The sequence below is a fragment of the Tenrec ecaudatus genome, chromosome 2 (genome assembly GCF_050624435.1).
Source record: "Tenrec ecaudatus isolate mTenEca1 chromosome 2, mTenEca1.hap1, whole genome shotgun sequence".
Taxonomy (NCBI): Eukaryota; Metazoa; Chordata; class Mammalia; order Afrosoricida; family Tenrecidae; genus Tenrec; species Tenrec ecaudatus.
In genome coordinates, this window is record NC_134531.1 from 289,908,990 (window position 1) to 289,926,755 (window position 17,766).

General features: G+C 40.3%; 1 protein-coding gene across 2 annotated transcripts in view; it reads right to left on the reverse strand.

The window, feature by feature from the left end:
* TMPRSS7 (transmembrane serine protease 7) overlaps positions 1-17,766 on the reverse strand; it is a 61,656-nt gene that overhangs the window by 24,265 nt on the left and 19,625 nt on the right. For both annotated transcript variants that reach the window (XM_075543465.1, XM_075543466.1), the window contains 2 exons: positions 16,565-16,677; positions 12,272-12,378 (listed from right to left, as the gene is read on the reverse strand). In XM_075543465.1, coding sequence (XP_075399580.1) covers positions 12,272-12,378; positions 16,565-16,677 — 220 coding nt within the window. The remainder of the gene's footprint in view (positions 1-12,271; positions 12,379-16,564; positions 16,678-17,766) is intronic.

Here is a 17,766-nt window from a genome sequence, read left to right on the forward strand (position 1 = left end):
ACTCGAGGGGAACAAATAACAGAATATCAGGTGAATGGATATATTGGATGGTGTAAGATATGGGGGGAATAATAATAATGTTTAACATAATAACAAGGGTTATGGGGGAGGAGGGTGGGGATAAAGGGGAGCTGGTATGAAAGAGTGCAAGAAGAAAGAAAGTGTTCTGAAAATGATGGTGGTAACAATTGTACAATCATGCTCAATCTACTTGAGCTATGGATTGTTATAATATCTGTAAGAGCTCCCTAGAAAAGATGAAAAAAAAGAAAAACACTTAGGCATGGAACTTTTTCATATTCAGGAACTGCTAGTACCTGGTATGCTGACAGGCCAGCTGCTCGAGTAGAAAGAAGAGACATTTTCTGTGGGGTCTACTTTAACATTTTGTAATTTATTGAAAAAGAAGCCTTACTTAAGGATGTTAAGTGGTGAAAAAGAGGGAAAAAATGTTTTCTCTCTTGTTTAGGCTAGAGTTTAGAGTAGACCAGCATACGGTGGGGCATGGTGATAGATTGCTGAAACTAAGAAAAGTGAGAGCTTGGGAAAGTCAGAAGGAGTCTGTATCCACGTACATGATAGGTAAGATACAAGGAGGAGAAGTAACTCACTAAAGTTCAAGTAGCAAGTTATTAGAACCAAGTTCCCCTGATGCAAGCACCTGGGTGGCAAAGGAGGTATATGATCAGCTGCTATCTGAAAGGTTGGCAGTTCAAGCCCACCAATAGTTTCCAGAAGAAAAACCCTGGTGATCTGCTTGAGACTGCAGTCATAACACCCCCCGCCCCTCCAATGGAACAGAAAAAATATGGGTAAAGCTATCTCTCTTCAGGTCTACGATCCCATGCACAGAAAATTACAAAACGTCCACAAGAAAAATTCTAGAGCTAAGAGAGAATTTAGCAAATTGCAGGGTACCAAATCAACAATCAAAAATTGGATGGGTTCCAGTACTTCCTCAATGAAAAGTCTGAAAGAGACATAATTCCATTGTAATAACATCTATGTGGATAAAATACCTAGAGAAAGACCTAACCAGGGATGTGAAGGAGCCGTACAGTGAAATTTATAAAACACTGCTAGAATTGAATACAGAAATATTAAATAAGTGGAAAGATCTTCCACTTTCATAGATTAGAAGACAATATTGTTAAAGTGTTGACATTACCCAAAGTGATTTACAGATTCAATGTAATCCCAATGAAACATCCAACAACCATCCTTATAGAAATGGGAAAAAAGTGCCCAGCTATCAAAAGAGATAGTGTCTGGGGTCTTAAAGGCTTGAAGGTGAACAAACGGCCATCTAGCTCAGAAGCAACAAAGCCCACATGGACGAAGCACACCAGCCTGTGCGATCACGAGGTGTCAAAGGGATCAGGTATAAGGCATCATCAAAAAAAAAAATCTTACCATAGTAAATGAACGGGGAAGTGCAGAGTGGAGACTCAAAGCCCATTTGTCGGCCAATGGAGATCCCCTCAGAGGGGTCTAGAGGAGGAGATGAGTCAGTAAGGGTGCAATGTAGCACTGATGAAGAATAGAGCTTTCCTCCAATTCCTAAATGCTTCTTCCACCCCACCCCCCACCCCCGACTACCATGATCCAAATTCTACCTTGCAAGTCTGGATAGAGCAGAGGTTGTACACTGGTGCAGATAGGAGCTGGAGGCACAGGGAATCCAGGGTGGATGATACCTTCAGGACCAGGGGTGTGAGGGACGATACTGGGCGAATAGAGGGTGAGTGGGTTGGAAAGGGGGAACCGATTACAAGGATCTACATGTGACCTCCTCCCTGGGGGACGGACAACAGAAAAGGGGGTGAAGGGAGATGCCGGATAGGGAAAGATATGACGAAATAATAATCTATAAATTATCAAGAGCTCATGAGGGAGGTTGGAACAGGAAGGGAGGGGAAAAGAGAGGACTTGATGCAAAGGGCTTAAGTGGAGAGCAAATGCTTTGAAAATGATGAGGGCAAAGAACATACAGATGTGCTTTATACAATCGATGTATGTATATTTATGGATTGTGATAAGAGTTGTATGAGCCCCTAATAAAATGTTTTAAAAAATGACACACACAAAAAGGGAAAAGAACCTCCTTCAACCCTTTAATTGTTATTTAAATAAATTAATAATAAATATAATAAATTTAATTCACACACCATAAAAAATTTCAAAAAATAGAAGAAATGGGAAAAAATCAATCATCAACTTTATTTGGAATTGCAAAAGGACATGAATACCTAAAGCAATATTGAAAAAGAAGAACAATGTAGAAAGATTCACAGTTTCCCAATTTTAAAACATATTATAGAGCTACAGTAATCAAAACAGCTTGGCATTGGTGTTAACAGTAGATACATAGACAAATAGAACAGAATTCAGAGGCTAGAAATAACCTACAGATCTACGGCCAACTGATTTTTGACAAGGGTGCCACATTCAGTCAATGAGGTAAAAAGAACCTCTTCAATTAAGTTCCACAGCAGAAAAAAAATAAAACAAGGCCCATGCCTCACACCGTACACAACAATGAATTCAAAATGAACTAAGGGCCTAAATGTGCAAACTAAAAGGAGAAAATTCTTAGAAGAAAATATAAGAGCAGTACTGTCAGGCCCAGCTTTTAACATCAGATAATAACTAAAACACAAATAGGAAAAGACAAAACCAACATCTAATAACCAAAGTATATATTTTTAAGTTTCAATAATTTAACAAGAAATAGACAAGTAGCTTAATCAGAGCAAATGCTTTGAATGTTCAAATGGTCACCAAACATATGAAAAGATGCTTAGTGCCATTAGCCATCAGAAAGATGTGACTCAACACCGCGATGAGGACCCATTTCATTCCCGCTGGGATGGTTAAGATAGGAATTAAGCAAACACACCAGAAGAAAATAATAAAAGTTGGCAAGGCATGACTGGCAGTAATGTAAAATGCATAGCCGCTGTGGAAAACAGAGTGGCTATTCCTCAAAAAAACAGAACCACCATCTGACCCAACAAGCCTCCTCCCAGGTATCTGAGAAACAAGCAGAAACATGTCTTAATGTAAGGTTCACTGCAACACTATTCACAGTCTCAAAAGATGGAACCATCTCAATGTTCATCAACAGACATATCGATAAATAAACTGCCATGTCTGCACACCATGGAAACTACACAGCCAGTAGAAGAAATGAAGTCCTGATGCATGTCCAATATGGATGCAGCTGAAGACATCATGCTGAGGGAAATAAGTCAATCACAAAAGGACAAATAGTGTATGACCTCACTTTTCATATAAGAAAAGGCAAGTGTATAAAGCCAGAGTTCATTAGTGGTTACCAGGGAGTAGGAGAGAAAGTTAATGGTGATGAAAAAAATTCATTGATTAAGGATAGGTTTTCATAAAGTATTACTGTAATTCCTATCAGTAAGTTGTACGCCTTTATAAGCTGCATTCACAAAAGTTGTTTGGATGGTAGATAAATAGATAGTAGCTGAGGCTCCTTATGTGCCAACCCTCATGGGATTTGGTTTCTTTGTTTGGAAGTTTAGGGTTCTAGTTTCATAGGACATCTCATTTAATTACCATATATACTCATTGTATACGCTTAGTTTTTCAGCATATTTTTATGCAGTTTTTGTGGTAAAATTAGGTGCCTCACCTGATGGTCAGTTCGTCTTATACTCGAGTATATATGGTAGCCTAATATCATGCTAAGTCTTCTTTCCTGCCTCCTAGTTCTGTATGAAATTCTTGGGGTCTTAAAAGTCTGTAAGTGTCCTCCAAGGTACAACAACGGGTTTCTATTTCCCTTTAGCACAGAGGAGGAAGAAGAGTAAGGAATGAGAGGAGGAAATGACATGTGTGACTCATTGTCTCCATAACTGCCTCCTTTGCCATGAGACCAGAAGAACTGGATAGTGAAAAATGCTAGTGAACATTTGGGGCAAAGATTCCCTAGAAAAATCCAGATCAAGAAAGGGAAACATCTAACATAATTTCAAATTCTTGTGGACTCCATGCCTTTTGAAGCCATGAAAGCTGGATGAACCCCTGAAATGATTGTCCTCAACATCTAGGACAGTGGTTCTCCACCTTCCTAATGCCGCGACCTTTTAATACAGTTCCTCATGTTGTGGTGACACCCCCTAAAAAAGCATAAAATTATTTTTTTGCTACTTCATCACTGTCATTGTGCTACTATGATGAATCCAGCGACCCCTATGAAAGGGTGGTTCAACCCCCAAAGGGGTCACGGCCCACAGGTTGAGAACCACTGATCTAGGAGAAGATGGTCATTACACCTTAAACCAAAAGTGCTCCCTGAGGTTTCTTAAAACTCAGCAATATCTTTACCACCATTCATGTCTGGAAATGGCTCAGGTGTCAGTCAAAGAATAGAGAAGCCTCTAAGGGGAACAATAACACCAGAGAAGTACACAAACCTTAGGATAGAATAATCAAAAGGACAGCATTCACCAAAGGGCAAAGTTCAGAAGGAAGAGAAAAAGAGGAAACAGGAAACACAGAGGGGAAGTGGAATAAGTGATGTGACATTGTGGTGTATACAGCCAGTGTCAAAATGTGTACAAATTATTGGATAGAAACCTGATCTGCTCTATAAGCCTTTGCATAATTTGCCATAAGAACATTAAAAATGCAAATGATCTAACTTAAGTCAAAAAAGTCTGCTTTGAATATCATGGTTTTTTTTAAGAACTGTCTTTATGAGATCAATGTACCACAGTTATTCATAAGACTTTCAATGGATAATCTCACTGAAGTGTATTGACGAGTCCTTATTACACGTCTGTTTTCAGTCTGGAATTTCTGCTGAAACCTGTTTACCATGGGCAACCCTAATGGAATTTGAAATACCAGTGACATAACTTCCAATATCACAGAAGCACACCAGCCACTGATAGACTGATAGACAACTGGGTAAACGTAAACGGTTACTCTATATATGAAGGCCACCAGATGGAAGACACAAGAATCAAATTGATTGCACCTGTGGAAAGAAATTATGAAGAATCTCAATATCATCAGCCAAAAAAAGGCCAGGGGCTGTCAGTTGACAGGTTATCAGTTGCTCATGGGCAAGTCCAGAGTAAAATTGAAGAAAATTAAAACAAGTTCAAAAGAACCAAAATAAGACCTTGAGCATATCCCACCAGAATGTAAAGAACATCTCAAAAACATATTTGAAGCATTGAATACTCGTAACCCAAAACCAGAGGAGTTATGAGATGGTATCAGAACATCGTGCATGCAGAAAATAAAAGATCATTAAAAAGCCATGAAAGTGGATGTCAGAAGAGACTGTGAAACTTGCTCTTGAATGTACATGTAGTTAAGAAAGTGGAAGGGGGAAGAAGACAGTAAAAGAACTGAATAGACAATTCCAATGGCAGTTTGACAATACAACGTGTTATAGTGAAATGTGCAAAAACCTCGAGTTAGAAAACCCAAAGAGAAGAACCCATGTAGCACATCTCAAGTTGAAAGAACTGAAGAAAAAATGTAAGCCTTGAGTTGCAATACTGATGGATTCTATGGACAAATAATGAGCGATGTAGGAAGCACCAAAATATGATGAAAGAAATACACAGAGTCTCTGTATCAAAAAGAATTTATCAACATTCCATCATTTTGACAGGTGGCATATGATCAAGAAAAGATGTTTGGTGAAGGAAGAAATCAAAGCTACATTGAAGACATTGAAGCTACATTGAAAAATAAGCCTCCAGAAAATAGCAGGATGTCGATTGAAATGTTTCAACATAACTGATTCAGCACTGGGTGTACTCACTAAGCTATGTCAAGAAATTTGGAAGGCAGCTACCTGGCCAACCAACTATAAAATATTCATACCTTTACCCCTTCTAAAGAAAGGTGACCCAACAGAATGAGGAAAGTATTCATGTCACATTAATATCACATGCAAGTAAAATTTTTCTGAATACAATTTAAAAACAATTGCAGCAAAGCTGACAGAAATTCAGTTTGGGTTCAGAACATGAAATGAGGGATAGTCTGGCTGATGTCAGGTGAAAGTTAGCCCAATTCAGGAAATAGCCTAAAGACGTTCACTTGTATTTTAATTGAATATGTAGTTACTGGACTATGTAGATTATGGCAAACAAGAGCTAACATTCAAAAGAATGGAAATTCCAGAACACATGATTGCACTCGTATGAAACCCAAACATAGACTAAGAGAGAGCCATTGGAAGAGAACAAGGTTATACCCAAATAAAAATAAATTTTAAAACCTCACTGCCATTTAGTGGATTCTGACTCAGAGTGATCCTCCAGGACACAGAGGGAATTGTCGTTTTGGGTTTCTGAGGTTATAAATTTTTTTAATCAAAAATCTAAATTCACTGCCATCTTGTTAATGCTAACACAAGCCGCCCCTATAGGACAAAGCAGAACTGCCCCTGTGAGTTTCCAAGACTGAAATTCTTTATGGGAGTAGAAAGCCCTCTTTCTCCATCAGAGAGGCTGGTGCTTTTGAACGGCTAACCTTTCAGTTAGCAGCCCAAGGTGTAACCATTACCCACCAGGCCTTCTTGTAATTCTTCATGGGAACAGAAAAGTTTCATCTTTCTCCCTTGGAGCGGCTAGTGGGTTCAAACTGCTGACCTAATGGGTAGCAGCCCAATGTGTAACCGTCTGTACCACCAGAGCTCACGAAGGGGATCTTGTTGCTGTAAAGAGTCTTCAAGTCTGTTCCCACCAAAGCAAACCTATAGACAGCAAAATCGAAACCCTGCTTGGTCCTGCACCATCCTCATGATTAGTTCAGTGTTTGAGTCCATTGTTTAACCACCATGCCAATTCATCTTATCAAAGGTCCTCCTCCTTTTCACTGCCCTCTACTTTACCAAGCATTATGGCCTTGCTCAGGAACTGGTTTCTCTTGAGAACATGTCCACAGTATTTAAGAGGAAGTCTTGCCACCTTTGATCTAAGGAGCATTTGTCTGCACTTCTTCTGAGACAAGTGTATTGGTTCTTTTAACAGGCCATGATACTTGAAATATCTGTCACCAGCACCACAATTAAAATGCATCCATTCTACTTCACTCTTCCTTAGTCAATGTCCAACTATCACATGTATCTGAGATGACAGAAAATACTATGGCTTCGCTCAAGCACACCTTAGTCTTCAAACTGACATCCTTGATCTTGAAAACTTTAAAAGGTCTTGGGTAACAGATTTGTCTTGGTTCCATGAGCATTGATTGTGGGTCCAAACAAGGTAAAACTCCTTGACAACTTAATGTTTTCTCCATTGATCATAATGGACCAATTGTAAGAGTGTTGGTTTTCTTTACATTTTGGTTTTCTTTATATTACATTTGGTTTTCTTGACCTTTAGCCTTTCCCTGCTGGAGGTTGCAATCCTTAATCTTCATCAGCAAGGGCTTCAAGTCCTCCTCACTTTCAGCAAGTAAGGTGATCTTATTGTATATCAACAGTTGTAAATAAGTCTTCCTCCAATCCTGAAGCCCCATTCTTTTACATATAATCCAATTTCTCTGATTATTTGCTCAGCATCCAGATTAACTAAGTATGGCGAGAGGCAACAACACTGATGCACACGTTTTTAAAAAATTTAAACCACGCAGTGTTCCCTTGTCCTGTTTGCACACCTGCCTCTCAGTCCATGGTCAGATTCCACATGAGCACAATTACGTGTTGTGAAATTGCCATTTTTCTCTAGGCTACTCAAGGGTTACCGCATTATTTGAAATTAGGAAAAGTGTTGGACACTGAGCAAATCATCTGAGAAGTTAGACTGCATGAAGAATAAAGTCAGCATCTGCAACCTACTGAAGCACTTACAGATGAAGAAGACCACATCCTTCAGTATGTGTTATCCCCATCCCTGCTTGATGGTCTGAGGGAATCCAATGTAGGAGTCCAATGTAGGCTGAATCCCTGTGGGAACTCTACACATGTATTTGGGGCGTTCAAGGTCACTTTTGCCCTCTGTAAACAGGGCACTCAGAATAGAAGTTCTAATACAATTTCCTTCTCTGATCTGGGAGTTTACACAGATCTCTGATCTGGAAGTTTACACAGATCGCTGATCTGGTGTGCTTTTTCTGTGTGGGCTTACCCGACACCTCACTTACATGTCTTGTTGTTGGAAGACATAATTATAAGACCGCAAACTCTATTCTTTCTGGTAGGTGGCCACCATCTGTTTTCTTCACCACCCTTAGCTATAGCACCTCTATCTCCTGTGATCCCTTCCTGGGGGTAGGTATTGTAGTGCAGGGCTGCACTACAACAGCTGATTGTCCGTAGAGTAGGCATCATCACTTCAAAGTAATAATCTGACTGTGCTTTCTCCAAAATAGATTTGTTTTTTCCTCTAGCAATCCATGGTACTTTCCTTTTTTTTTTTTTTTAACCAGCACAACCATTTAAACGCATCAATTCTCTTTTTGTTCTTCGTTACTCATTGTCCAAACTTCACGTGCTTATGAGGTTGTTGAAGAGACAATGGCCTGGGTCAAGTGCACCTTAGTACTCAGGTGACATCTTTTCTCTTTAATGCTTTAAATATGTCCTGTGCAGCAGATGTGCCAATATAACATGCCATCTAATTTACTGCCTACTTATTTCCATAAATGTTGCTTGTGGATATGAGTAAGCTGAAATCCTTGACAGTGTCCATCTTGTCTCCTGTTTGCCATGATGTTGTCTGTCTCTTGGGCAAGTTGTGAGGTTTGGGGTTCTGTTGCACACACACAGGGCTGCTATGAGTGGGAACCACTTAGACAGCACCGAACAACAACAACATGGTATCAAACTCAGAATAGCAAATCCAGATATCAGACAGGAACTTGAGGGATCCATGAGTTTATGTTAATAGGGAGAAACAACTCCGAAAAGAACGGTGAGAATGGTTATACAATCACAAGAATATCACCAATATCCCCAATTGTACATTTAAAATACTTGAGTGGGTGTATGTTTTGCTGGGTAGATTCTCAAAAACAAAATACAAAATTTAAAGGCCCTAATTAGCAGATCTACTATGTAACACACAGGTTGTCATGAGTCTGCCAACTTGACAGGAGCTAGCAACAATCAGTAGATATGCTAAACTAGCACTCTCTCAATGACCACAGTCTTTCTGTCTGGAGCTTTGGGGAACTCTGTCTATTCCCTTCCAATTGATCATTGTACCCATTCTTCTCAGAGACTGTAAATCTCGCCTGCCAATCACTGACCTACTCACAGTCACTAAGTGTCCTAGGGTCAATGTTACTTTTTCCTCCTTCTTCCTGTACAGCTCCAAATCCCTGGGGCTAACTCCACAGCAAGGTATAAAAAGAATTTGTTCAATTAGTCTTTCCACTTTAGATGTAAAGATCTGATAATGGGGAGCTCTGACATTTTAAATCCTGAGGGTGCATCTACTATCAGAGAAATCTGATAGGATTTTAGCCAGCCCAGAAGATGGAGGGAAGAAAGAACATAGGCCCTGCCTGGAAAATATCTGAGCAGAGAGGGTTCCTTCTATTGCTTAGAAAGCCTGTCTTCTACTTCTGCCACAGCACCTCGCGGGTTACTGTTACTTAGTGGGTAAAATAGTATCTATTGTCAAAGTTCAATTCTATCTATAGCCTATAGCTTCACAAAAGCTATATAAAGATTTGTTTTCTGGATTTCTTTTTTAAATTAATCATGAAAATGCCACTTCCTTAAAGCCTTGACGTGTTTTAAAGGATATTACAATCTAATGCCATTCCCAAAGCAATCATCCAGGCATATTAATCATGGGTAATAATTTTTGATGTGAGGTACACCTCCTTTCATTGACTGCTTAGCAAACAAAGCAAAAACTTAATATTAACCAAGAATTTTGAACCCCACATTTGGCAGACTAAAAGCCAGACATTAAACAATTTGCCAAAATTAATGTAACTAATAAGTGACAGTGCTAAAATTTGAGCCCAACTATTCTGACACCTGCACAATACATCCCAAATCATCCCCAAAAGGTAATTGTAGTCCTGAGTTATATTTTAGTAATGGAGTCAAGATACTTTTCCATGAGACAGTAACTCCTATAACGACAGGACCATCTAAGCCTCTGAAGAAATGGAGAAATAGTTTTGGGAAATCATCCTTTAGAAATCATTCATGGAATAGTAATGATCAAAGAGCTAGCAGACCCATTCTTTAACCTCACAACAACTACGTCAAAGAGAACTGAGAGCTTCTTCTCATAAAAGACAGAGTATCCTTTATTATTGGGTCAAGGAGCTCTTATCAGATAGATAGATAGCAACTAGAAAATCAGCAGATAGATAGCAGATAGATAGCAACCAGAATATCAAGACAAGAATGAGGACCCATTAAGTGAGTTCAGGAAGCCCAGACACCTAGACTTCTCCTAGCCTCTTTCTGATCAGCCTCAATCCATGCGTCAGGTTTCGGATCCAGCTAGGCTAATTGGGTCCCTGTCTACTGCATGGACGTGTCTCTGGAAGGTGCACACAGTTAAGTACTTGGATGTATGGATGGATTGTGATAAGAGTTGTATGAGCCCCCAATAAAATGATTAAATAATAATAATAATTTATCAAGGAGTCATGAGGGGGGGGCTAGAGGAGCTGATACCAAGGGCTAAATAGACAATAAATTTCTAGAAAAGCAAGATGGCAACATATGTGCAAATATGCTTGATACAATTGATGAATGATTTGTTATAAGAGCCCCTAATAAAATTTTCTTTTAATAAATTAGCATTATGTAAATCAGACAAAAATTGCTTTTAAAGTCAGTTAAGACAAAATAAATGCTAAATAATGACTTTTAATTAAAAAAACAAAACAACAGAAGGTTGGTGTTTTGACCCCATCAACTTGCCATGCAAGGAAACTCAGGGGAAAGAATTGGTGATCTGTCATTGGAAGGTCAATTCCTACTGATCTGCTCTGTGACACAGGCAGTCACCCTGAGTCAGAACAGACTCACTGGCCGTTGGTTTGGTTTGGTTTGGTTTGGTTTGGATTATACAGCGCATAATTGGCTAAGAGATTTTGCACTGCCAGGATCCCTATTTGCTATTTCTCTCAATGACTCCATGATTTGAAAGACTTTATCTCCCAAACTTGATAAACAGAGAAAAGATTGAATTGTCAAGGATTTTATTATATCCATAACTTATATCCATAACTAATGCTAACAGAAGCAGCAGTCAAATAATCAAATGCTTTATTGCATTTAACAAACCTGCTGCATAATACAGCTGTGAAGTGTTAATGCGGCGGTTCTCAACCTGTGGGTCACGACCCCTTTGGGGTCAACGAGCCTTTCACAGGGGACACCTGATTCATAACAGTAGCAAGATTATGGTTATGAGGTAGCAACAAAAATGTTACGGTTGGGGGGGTCACAGCAACGTGAGGAGCTGTATTAAAGGGTGGCGGCATCAGGAAGGATGAGAACCACTCTGTTAAAGAGTCGAGAGTAAAGATGTCACTTTGAGGGCTACGATCTATCTGATGCAAGCCACGGTATTTCCAACTCCCTCATCTGTAGACGCATATGGAAAGCAAACAATAAAGAAGACCAGAACAGAATTGCTGCTTTTGCATCATGGTGTTGGCGAAGAATACTGAAAAACCATGGACTGTCAGAACAAACAGATCCATTTTGGAAGAAGTACAACAAGAAGGCTCCTTACAAGTAAGGATGGTACGACTTTCTCTGGCCTACATTGGCTGTGTTATCAGGAGGGACCAATCCCTGGAAAAGGACATCATGCTTGGGAAAGTAGAGGGTTAGCAAAAAAAAAAGTCAATCCTCAATAAGAAAGATTGACAGACTGGCTCCAACAATGAGCTCAAAAATAACGATTGAGAAGATGGCACAGGACCAGTCCATGTTTCATTGGGTTGTACACAGGGGTCTCTAGGAATCAGAACCAACTGGGTGGCATGTGACATCTACCAAACTCTTTTGTAAATCCCAGGACATGCATGCTCATATCCCTACAGCATAGAACAGGGGCAAAGCAGGGACTCAAGAAACACAAATCCTACGGACAAACCCTGGCTCAGTCACTTGCTAGTGACTCAGTGACTTTGTCATTTAACCCCTAAGCCCCTCAGCTTCCTCAACTGTAAATAGTAACTAGTAACGTGCCAACACTTTCGGGCCCAAGGAATCTAGGCCGTGAATCTCTGGGAAGTCTTTCACGAGAGTCCTCGCTTACAGAAAACCCTTACGTACACTTACATGTGTTCATTAATTTCCCACCATCCGTGGTCACAGCCTTTCAAACTCTTCTTGGCTATTGAATAGTTATGGAATTTCAGAGCTATGCCAAGAGTCGATAGTGGAGTCTGTGAAAAACAAATATTAAATCAGATCATTGTTTCAATCAAAGGATATAGTTCAGGTAGAATTTCTTTGTTTATTCAGAACATGCCCCCCCCCCCCGTAATGCTTTAAAGACAGTTTACTCCCTGAGCCCTGTGGCCCTTGTTGGGGTAGACCAGTTCTCCCAGAAAGCATAATGGGGAGAAGTGTGGGCAGCTTAAGATTCAGGGACTAATGCTTAGGCCCCAGGTTGGCCTTGGTGACATTGACCACATTCGATCATCTGCAGGTTTCACTTTCCTCCTGATTCATGAGTTTAGATGTGAAATATCCAGTTGTTAATGAGTGTATCATTTTCCTACTTTGATCAAAATAAAGCATTACTAAGATTCTTTAGACAATGGAGAAATGAATCAGCATACTCTGTATTATCTCTGTCTATCCCTGAAAGCAGGTAAGGAGTCACTCCTAGAGCTACCCAGGTGAGATCAAATAAAAGGGAATGCCTTCGTAGCTCAGATACTGGTGTGTCCGCTTAGGGCCTGGCACCCCGTAGACATCCAATAATCATTTGTTGAATAGATAAGAGAACTTGAATGCAGAATCAGCTCAAGCAAAGGCCGATTCTTCTCAAATAAGTAGTATTTTTAAGAACTCAGTTCAACAATACAATAAAACATTTTTTTAATCTCAGCTGAAACAAAATGACAAAGATCCAATTAAAAAATTGACAAACGATATGAGCAAACCCTTTGGCAAAGATGAAAGGAAAGGCAGTACAAAATTCAGGGGAGGAAAACGCAACATGACCAAGGCACAGAAAGATACTAGGAGCTCTGCGAGAATGAGAAGCAACATCAGGAAATACGATCACAAACACAACACTGTGATAACAGTTATAACAAGCACTAATTTCCTAGCGGGTACCAAGGTAGATATGCAAACTAAAAATGGTGTGGGGTGGCATATGGGAATATAGTCCTGAGCATATGTTGGTTTGGCAAAGCATATTTCCACATACATATTTATATGGGCTTCCTATATAGCCAAGTATATAGTACTTATACAGCTGACAGGAGGCAACGTTGTGCAAAGGTCTTAGCCAGAACTGAACACCTTGCAGGACCGAATCATTGGACTTGAGACTGGAAGACCAACTTTGGGGGGCCAGCTAAAACAGTTAGTATAACAAAGTCCATGAAGGTAATGCCGTACAGCCTACTTGGGTGGGGAGTGACAAGGGCCTTACAAGCTTGACAACAGCCTCCATGAGACAACTTTTGGTCTCCTGGTCTCCACCTGTCAAAAGCAAAGAAGAAGGAGGAAAATCAAAGGTAGGGAAACAATTAGTCCAAAGGACAAAGGGATCCTATGAACCACCGCCTCCGTTAGCCTGAGACCAGAAGAACCAAATGGTGTAATAACTGACCACACTGACTGAGATCACAATAGAAGTGAGAGAAAAACTTTGAACAAAATTCAAAATCTGACGAGCAACTGGGGGAAGCCCTGAGACCCATAGCCCCTAGATGTTCGACACTGAAACTGAACCCACTCTGGGAGGTCACCCTTCAGCCAAACAATGTGAACAATCACATCTGTGAGGAACATTGTGGTAGTGATATAATGTGTTGTCAGTTTGAGGATTAAGCGTGAAGGGGTGGAGTCCAGCCTGCCAATGAGGCCATAGCCAATGAGGCCTCTATGTGGGCGTGGCCTTCTCCTGAGGATTCTGGGAACTCTGGTCTTCCTCCCGGGAGGCAGGAGACTTTCTTTCTCTCTCTCTCTCTCTCTCTCTCTCTCTCTCTCTCTCTCTCTCTCTCTCTCTCTCTCTCTCTCTCTCTCTCTCTCTCAACTCCCTGTGAGACATTGCAGCTGACAAGACACATGGAATTATACTACACTAGTGATCTGAGCTGGAGGAGCCATGTGGAGACCCTGGCCAGGGCTGAGATGCTTACAATGACACTGGATCCTAAACACTTCCAACCCACTAGCCTGTGATCTTGTTGCATTTGGTGTCATTACATGTGTTTTGTGAGTCTGAAGAGGACTTTACAGATTGGTATCGAACATATGGGCTAATATAGGACTTCTGGACTGGGCTGGGATGTGTTCTCAATATTCAACTGCTCTTGTATGGAAAGCTCTTTCTTATCCACATATGAGTATCTATGAATGTAACACAAACATGCTCCTTGGAAGAATCCACCAGCAGTGACCAAAACAGCAGTTTACCCAAAAAGAAAGTTCAGACGGCCGGAAGGGATAGAAATGAGGAAACCCTGGAGGAAGTGAGCAGAGTGTGTGTAGTTCCACTGCCATGACTGAAGTTAATGTCAACCAAATGAGTATACATTGTTGAATGGGCATGATTTTGCCATGTCAAATATTAGCCAAACCAGAATAAAATGGTTTTTATGTTGTTTGTTTGTTTAAGGAGTCTCAGCTCTAGACCATGAAAGCCAAACAAAAACTCAACTGAAAACGAGTTTGCCAGAAAGATTGATTACTCTTTGGGTAAATTTGGAAACGGGACCACAGACTAAAAACTGGAAAAGGTAGAAATCAATTTGTGTGTCAAAAGGATCAAGATTTTCGTTAGGCACATCATCTCATTCTTCGTTGTTTTCAGTGGATTCGAAGCTATTTTACAGAAGGCAACGGGCTGATTTCCCTTCACAGATGTGCATGCTCACAGTGCTCAAGGCCGTCTGAGATTGAAACTGCTGCACTTCCGCTTCACATGGAGGAAGACAGCCTTGCCTCGGGGACAGCGTCACCTGCCTGGTTTGTCCCAATGTCTCCCACCTTCTGCTCTCTCGAGTGGTGAGCCCCTTCTCTAGTGAGGCTTCCTTCCCCTTGAGAATTTCTAACCCTCCACCCAGAGCAGAACGGAAACTGAGCCAATATTCTTACATCCTGACCCAAAAAAATCTAATCAGAACATTTAAGACTTTCCTTTTAAGTCTTTGTGGGTTAGCGTGGAATTTTTTTCCAACGAATTTCAGACATTTGACAAGAGTTTGTGTGTTTGTTTGTTTTTTAAATATGTCTTTTCTTGTTCTGATCCTATTATTAGGTGCTTTTTGGACAGACTGAAGAAGTAGAGATTTGCTATCCCCCCTGTTTTTCTCACCCTTTCTCTCTTTCTGCTGCTCCTCTCCCCTTCTTCCATCCCTCAGCCTCACCAGTCATCTAGGCCCTGGGTTTCTGCTGCCCCGGGGAGGCCTTAAGAAACAGGCAGTCCCGGGAAAACTAGAGGAACCCCCAAAACGATCACACAAAGATACCCTTTCAGCATGGAATTGTGCCAGTCCCCCGAGTTCTTGAATCTGCTTATAAATATCACCCGTGAGAACCCTGGGGGTTAGGCATCGGACGACTCACCAGTGTCAGTGGTTGAAACCTACCATCCTCTTTGTGAAGGAGGGTAAGACTGTATGTTCCTCTAAAGATGGCCAGTCTCAGGAACCTCACATAGGGTTTCTGTGGGCCAGAATCCACTTGATGGCAGTGGGTTTGGTTTTCACTAGGTGAGTAGCATGCTCCCTTAAACAATCAATGGTTCAAGATGGAATGGTCATGCTCAAAAGCAGAGAAGGCAAGGAGCAGAAAGGATGCTAAATAAATAGAAACAGAACAAACAGAATGGAAATAACGGGCATGCCGATACATTGTGACCATGGTAACCAATGTCTCAGAACAATCTCTGCACCAACTGTTAAACGGGAACCCAATTTACTATGTAAACTTTCCCGTCAACCCTTTAGGGCAGTTCTACTCCATCACAGTGGGGCCTTGTGAGTTAGAATCAACTCAGTGTCACCAAGCAACAAGAATTCATTTTATTAGCCATCTATTGTTCCTATTATAATGAGGCAATAATAAAAATTTGCAACTGTGCTCTTTCATAATGAAGCAATCAGTTATTTTATCTCCCAAACAGTGACTTTGTATTTTTCATACCAAATAAAATAATATATTAGAAAAACAAACTCCAGTGTTTCTAAGAGTCCTTAAATTGGGAAGAGGGTGGAAATTGCATGGAACTTCAATGATCTGGGTAATATGCTTCTGTAAGGTTTAAATGATGTAAAATTAACTAATATGTTCTATAATTTAGAAGTGAGTATGGTTAAATTAAAAGCATATATTGCTAGTGAAAATAATATAATATTTTTGGATGGACAGATTAGACTCAGCTACCTGAAATTTCCAGGTACACTTGCACTTCGGTGGGTAATAACTGGGATAATATGGACTTGAGATTTCCCCTTCAAAGCCATTGAGTTCTTTGACCAACACTGTGTTTCCACATTCTGAAAAAAAGCATCCGTTAGCATAAAGTTATTCAAAGTTGTGAGATCATAGCAAATCTACTACAACAACATCTTCACCTACAAACAGAACACTTCCTGGAAGAAAAGTTTATCTATATTTTAAACTTTGAACGAATTTCTTTGAAAGAAAAAAATACGATTGCCTGTGTCCATCAGCATTGGTTAAAGTCTTATCCCTTGTACCTGGAAGCAGGATCCTGTTCAGAGACAGTGTTTGGTTTTGTTAGGTGAATGAGGTCATGTAAGGAGCGTCAAGAAATGGAAGAGACTACAGACAAGGAAGGACCTTCTACTGCAGCCAATGCCCTGGTTTAGACTTCTACCCTCTAAAACTGTGAGACAAGAAATGCTTGTTCTTTAAAGTCACTCACTTGTATATATATTTTTTCACAACTGCCTGTGGTAATTATATAATTGTTTGTCAATTTGAGAAGGTTAAGAATGAAGGGGTGGAATCTAGCCTGTCAATTGGGTCATAGCCAATGAGGCCTCTGTGTGGACCTGGCTTTCTCCGTCTGTCTCTCTCTCTCTCTCTCTCTCTCTCTCTCTCTCTCTCTCTCTCTCTCTCTCTCTCTCTCTGAGCACTCCATGGGAAACATTGCACATTCAACTGACAAAACACATGAACTACACTAGTGTTCTATGCTGGAGGAGCCATGTGGAGATCCCTGCCAGCACTTAGATACTTAACTGCCACTGGATCCACAAGACTTCCCATCCACTGGCCTGTGATCTTCCTGCATTCAGCAAGATTACATGTGTTTCATCAGTCTGAAGAGGACTTTATAGATTGGTATCAAATATATGGGCTAATATAGAACTTATCTAGACTTGGCTGAGATGTTTTCTCAATATTCACTTACTCTTGTATATAAAGTTCTTTCTTATACACAATAGTATTTATTAATTTGTTTCTCTAGTCTACCCAGACTAACACACTGCCCTAGATAATTAAGACAAGCACCCTACAGATATATGGCTGAAAGACTTGTTCTCAAATTCTAGATCTGTTTGCAAATGAGATATCTTAGCAATATATATGAAGAGGAAGTTATTCCTTTATTTTTA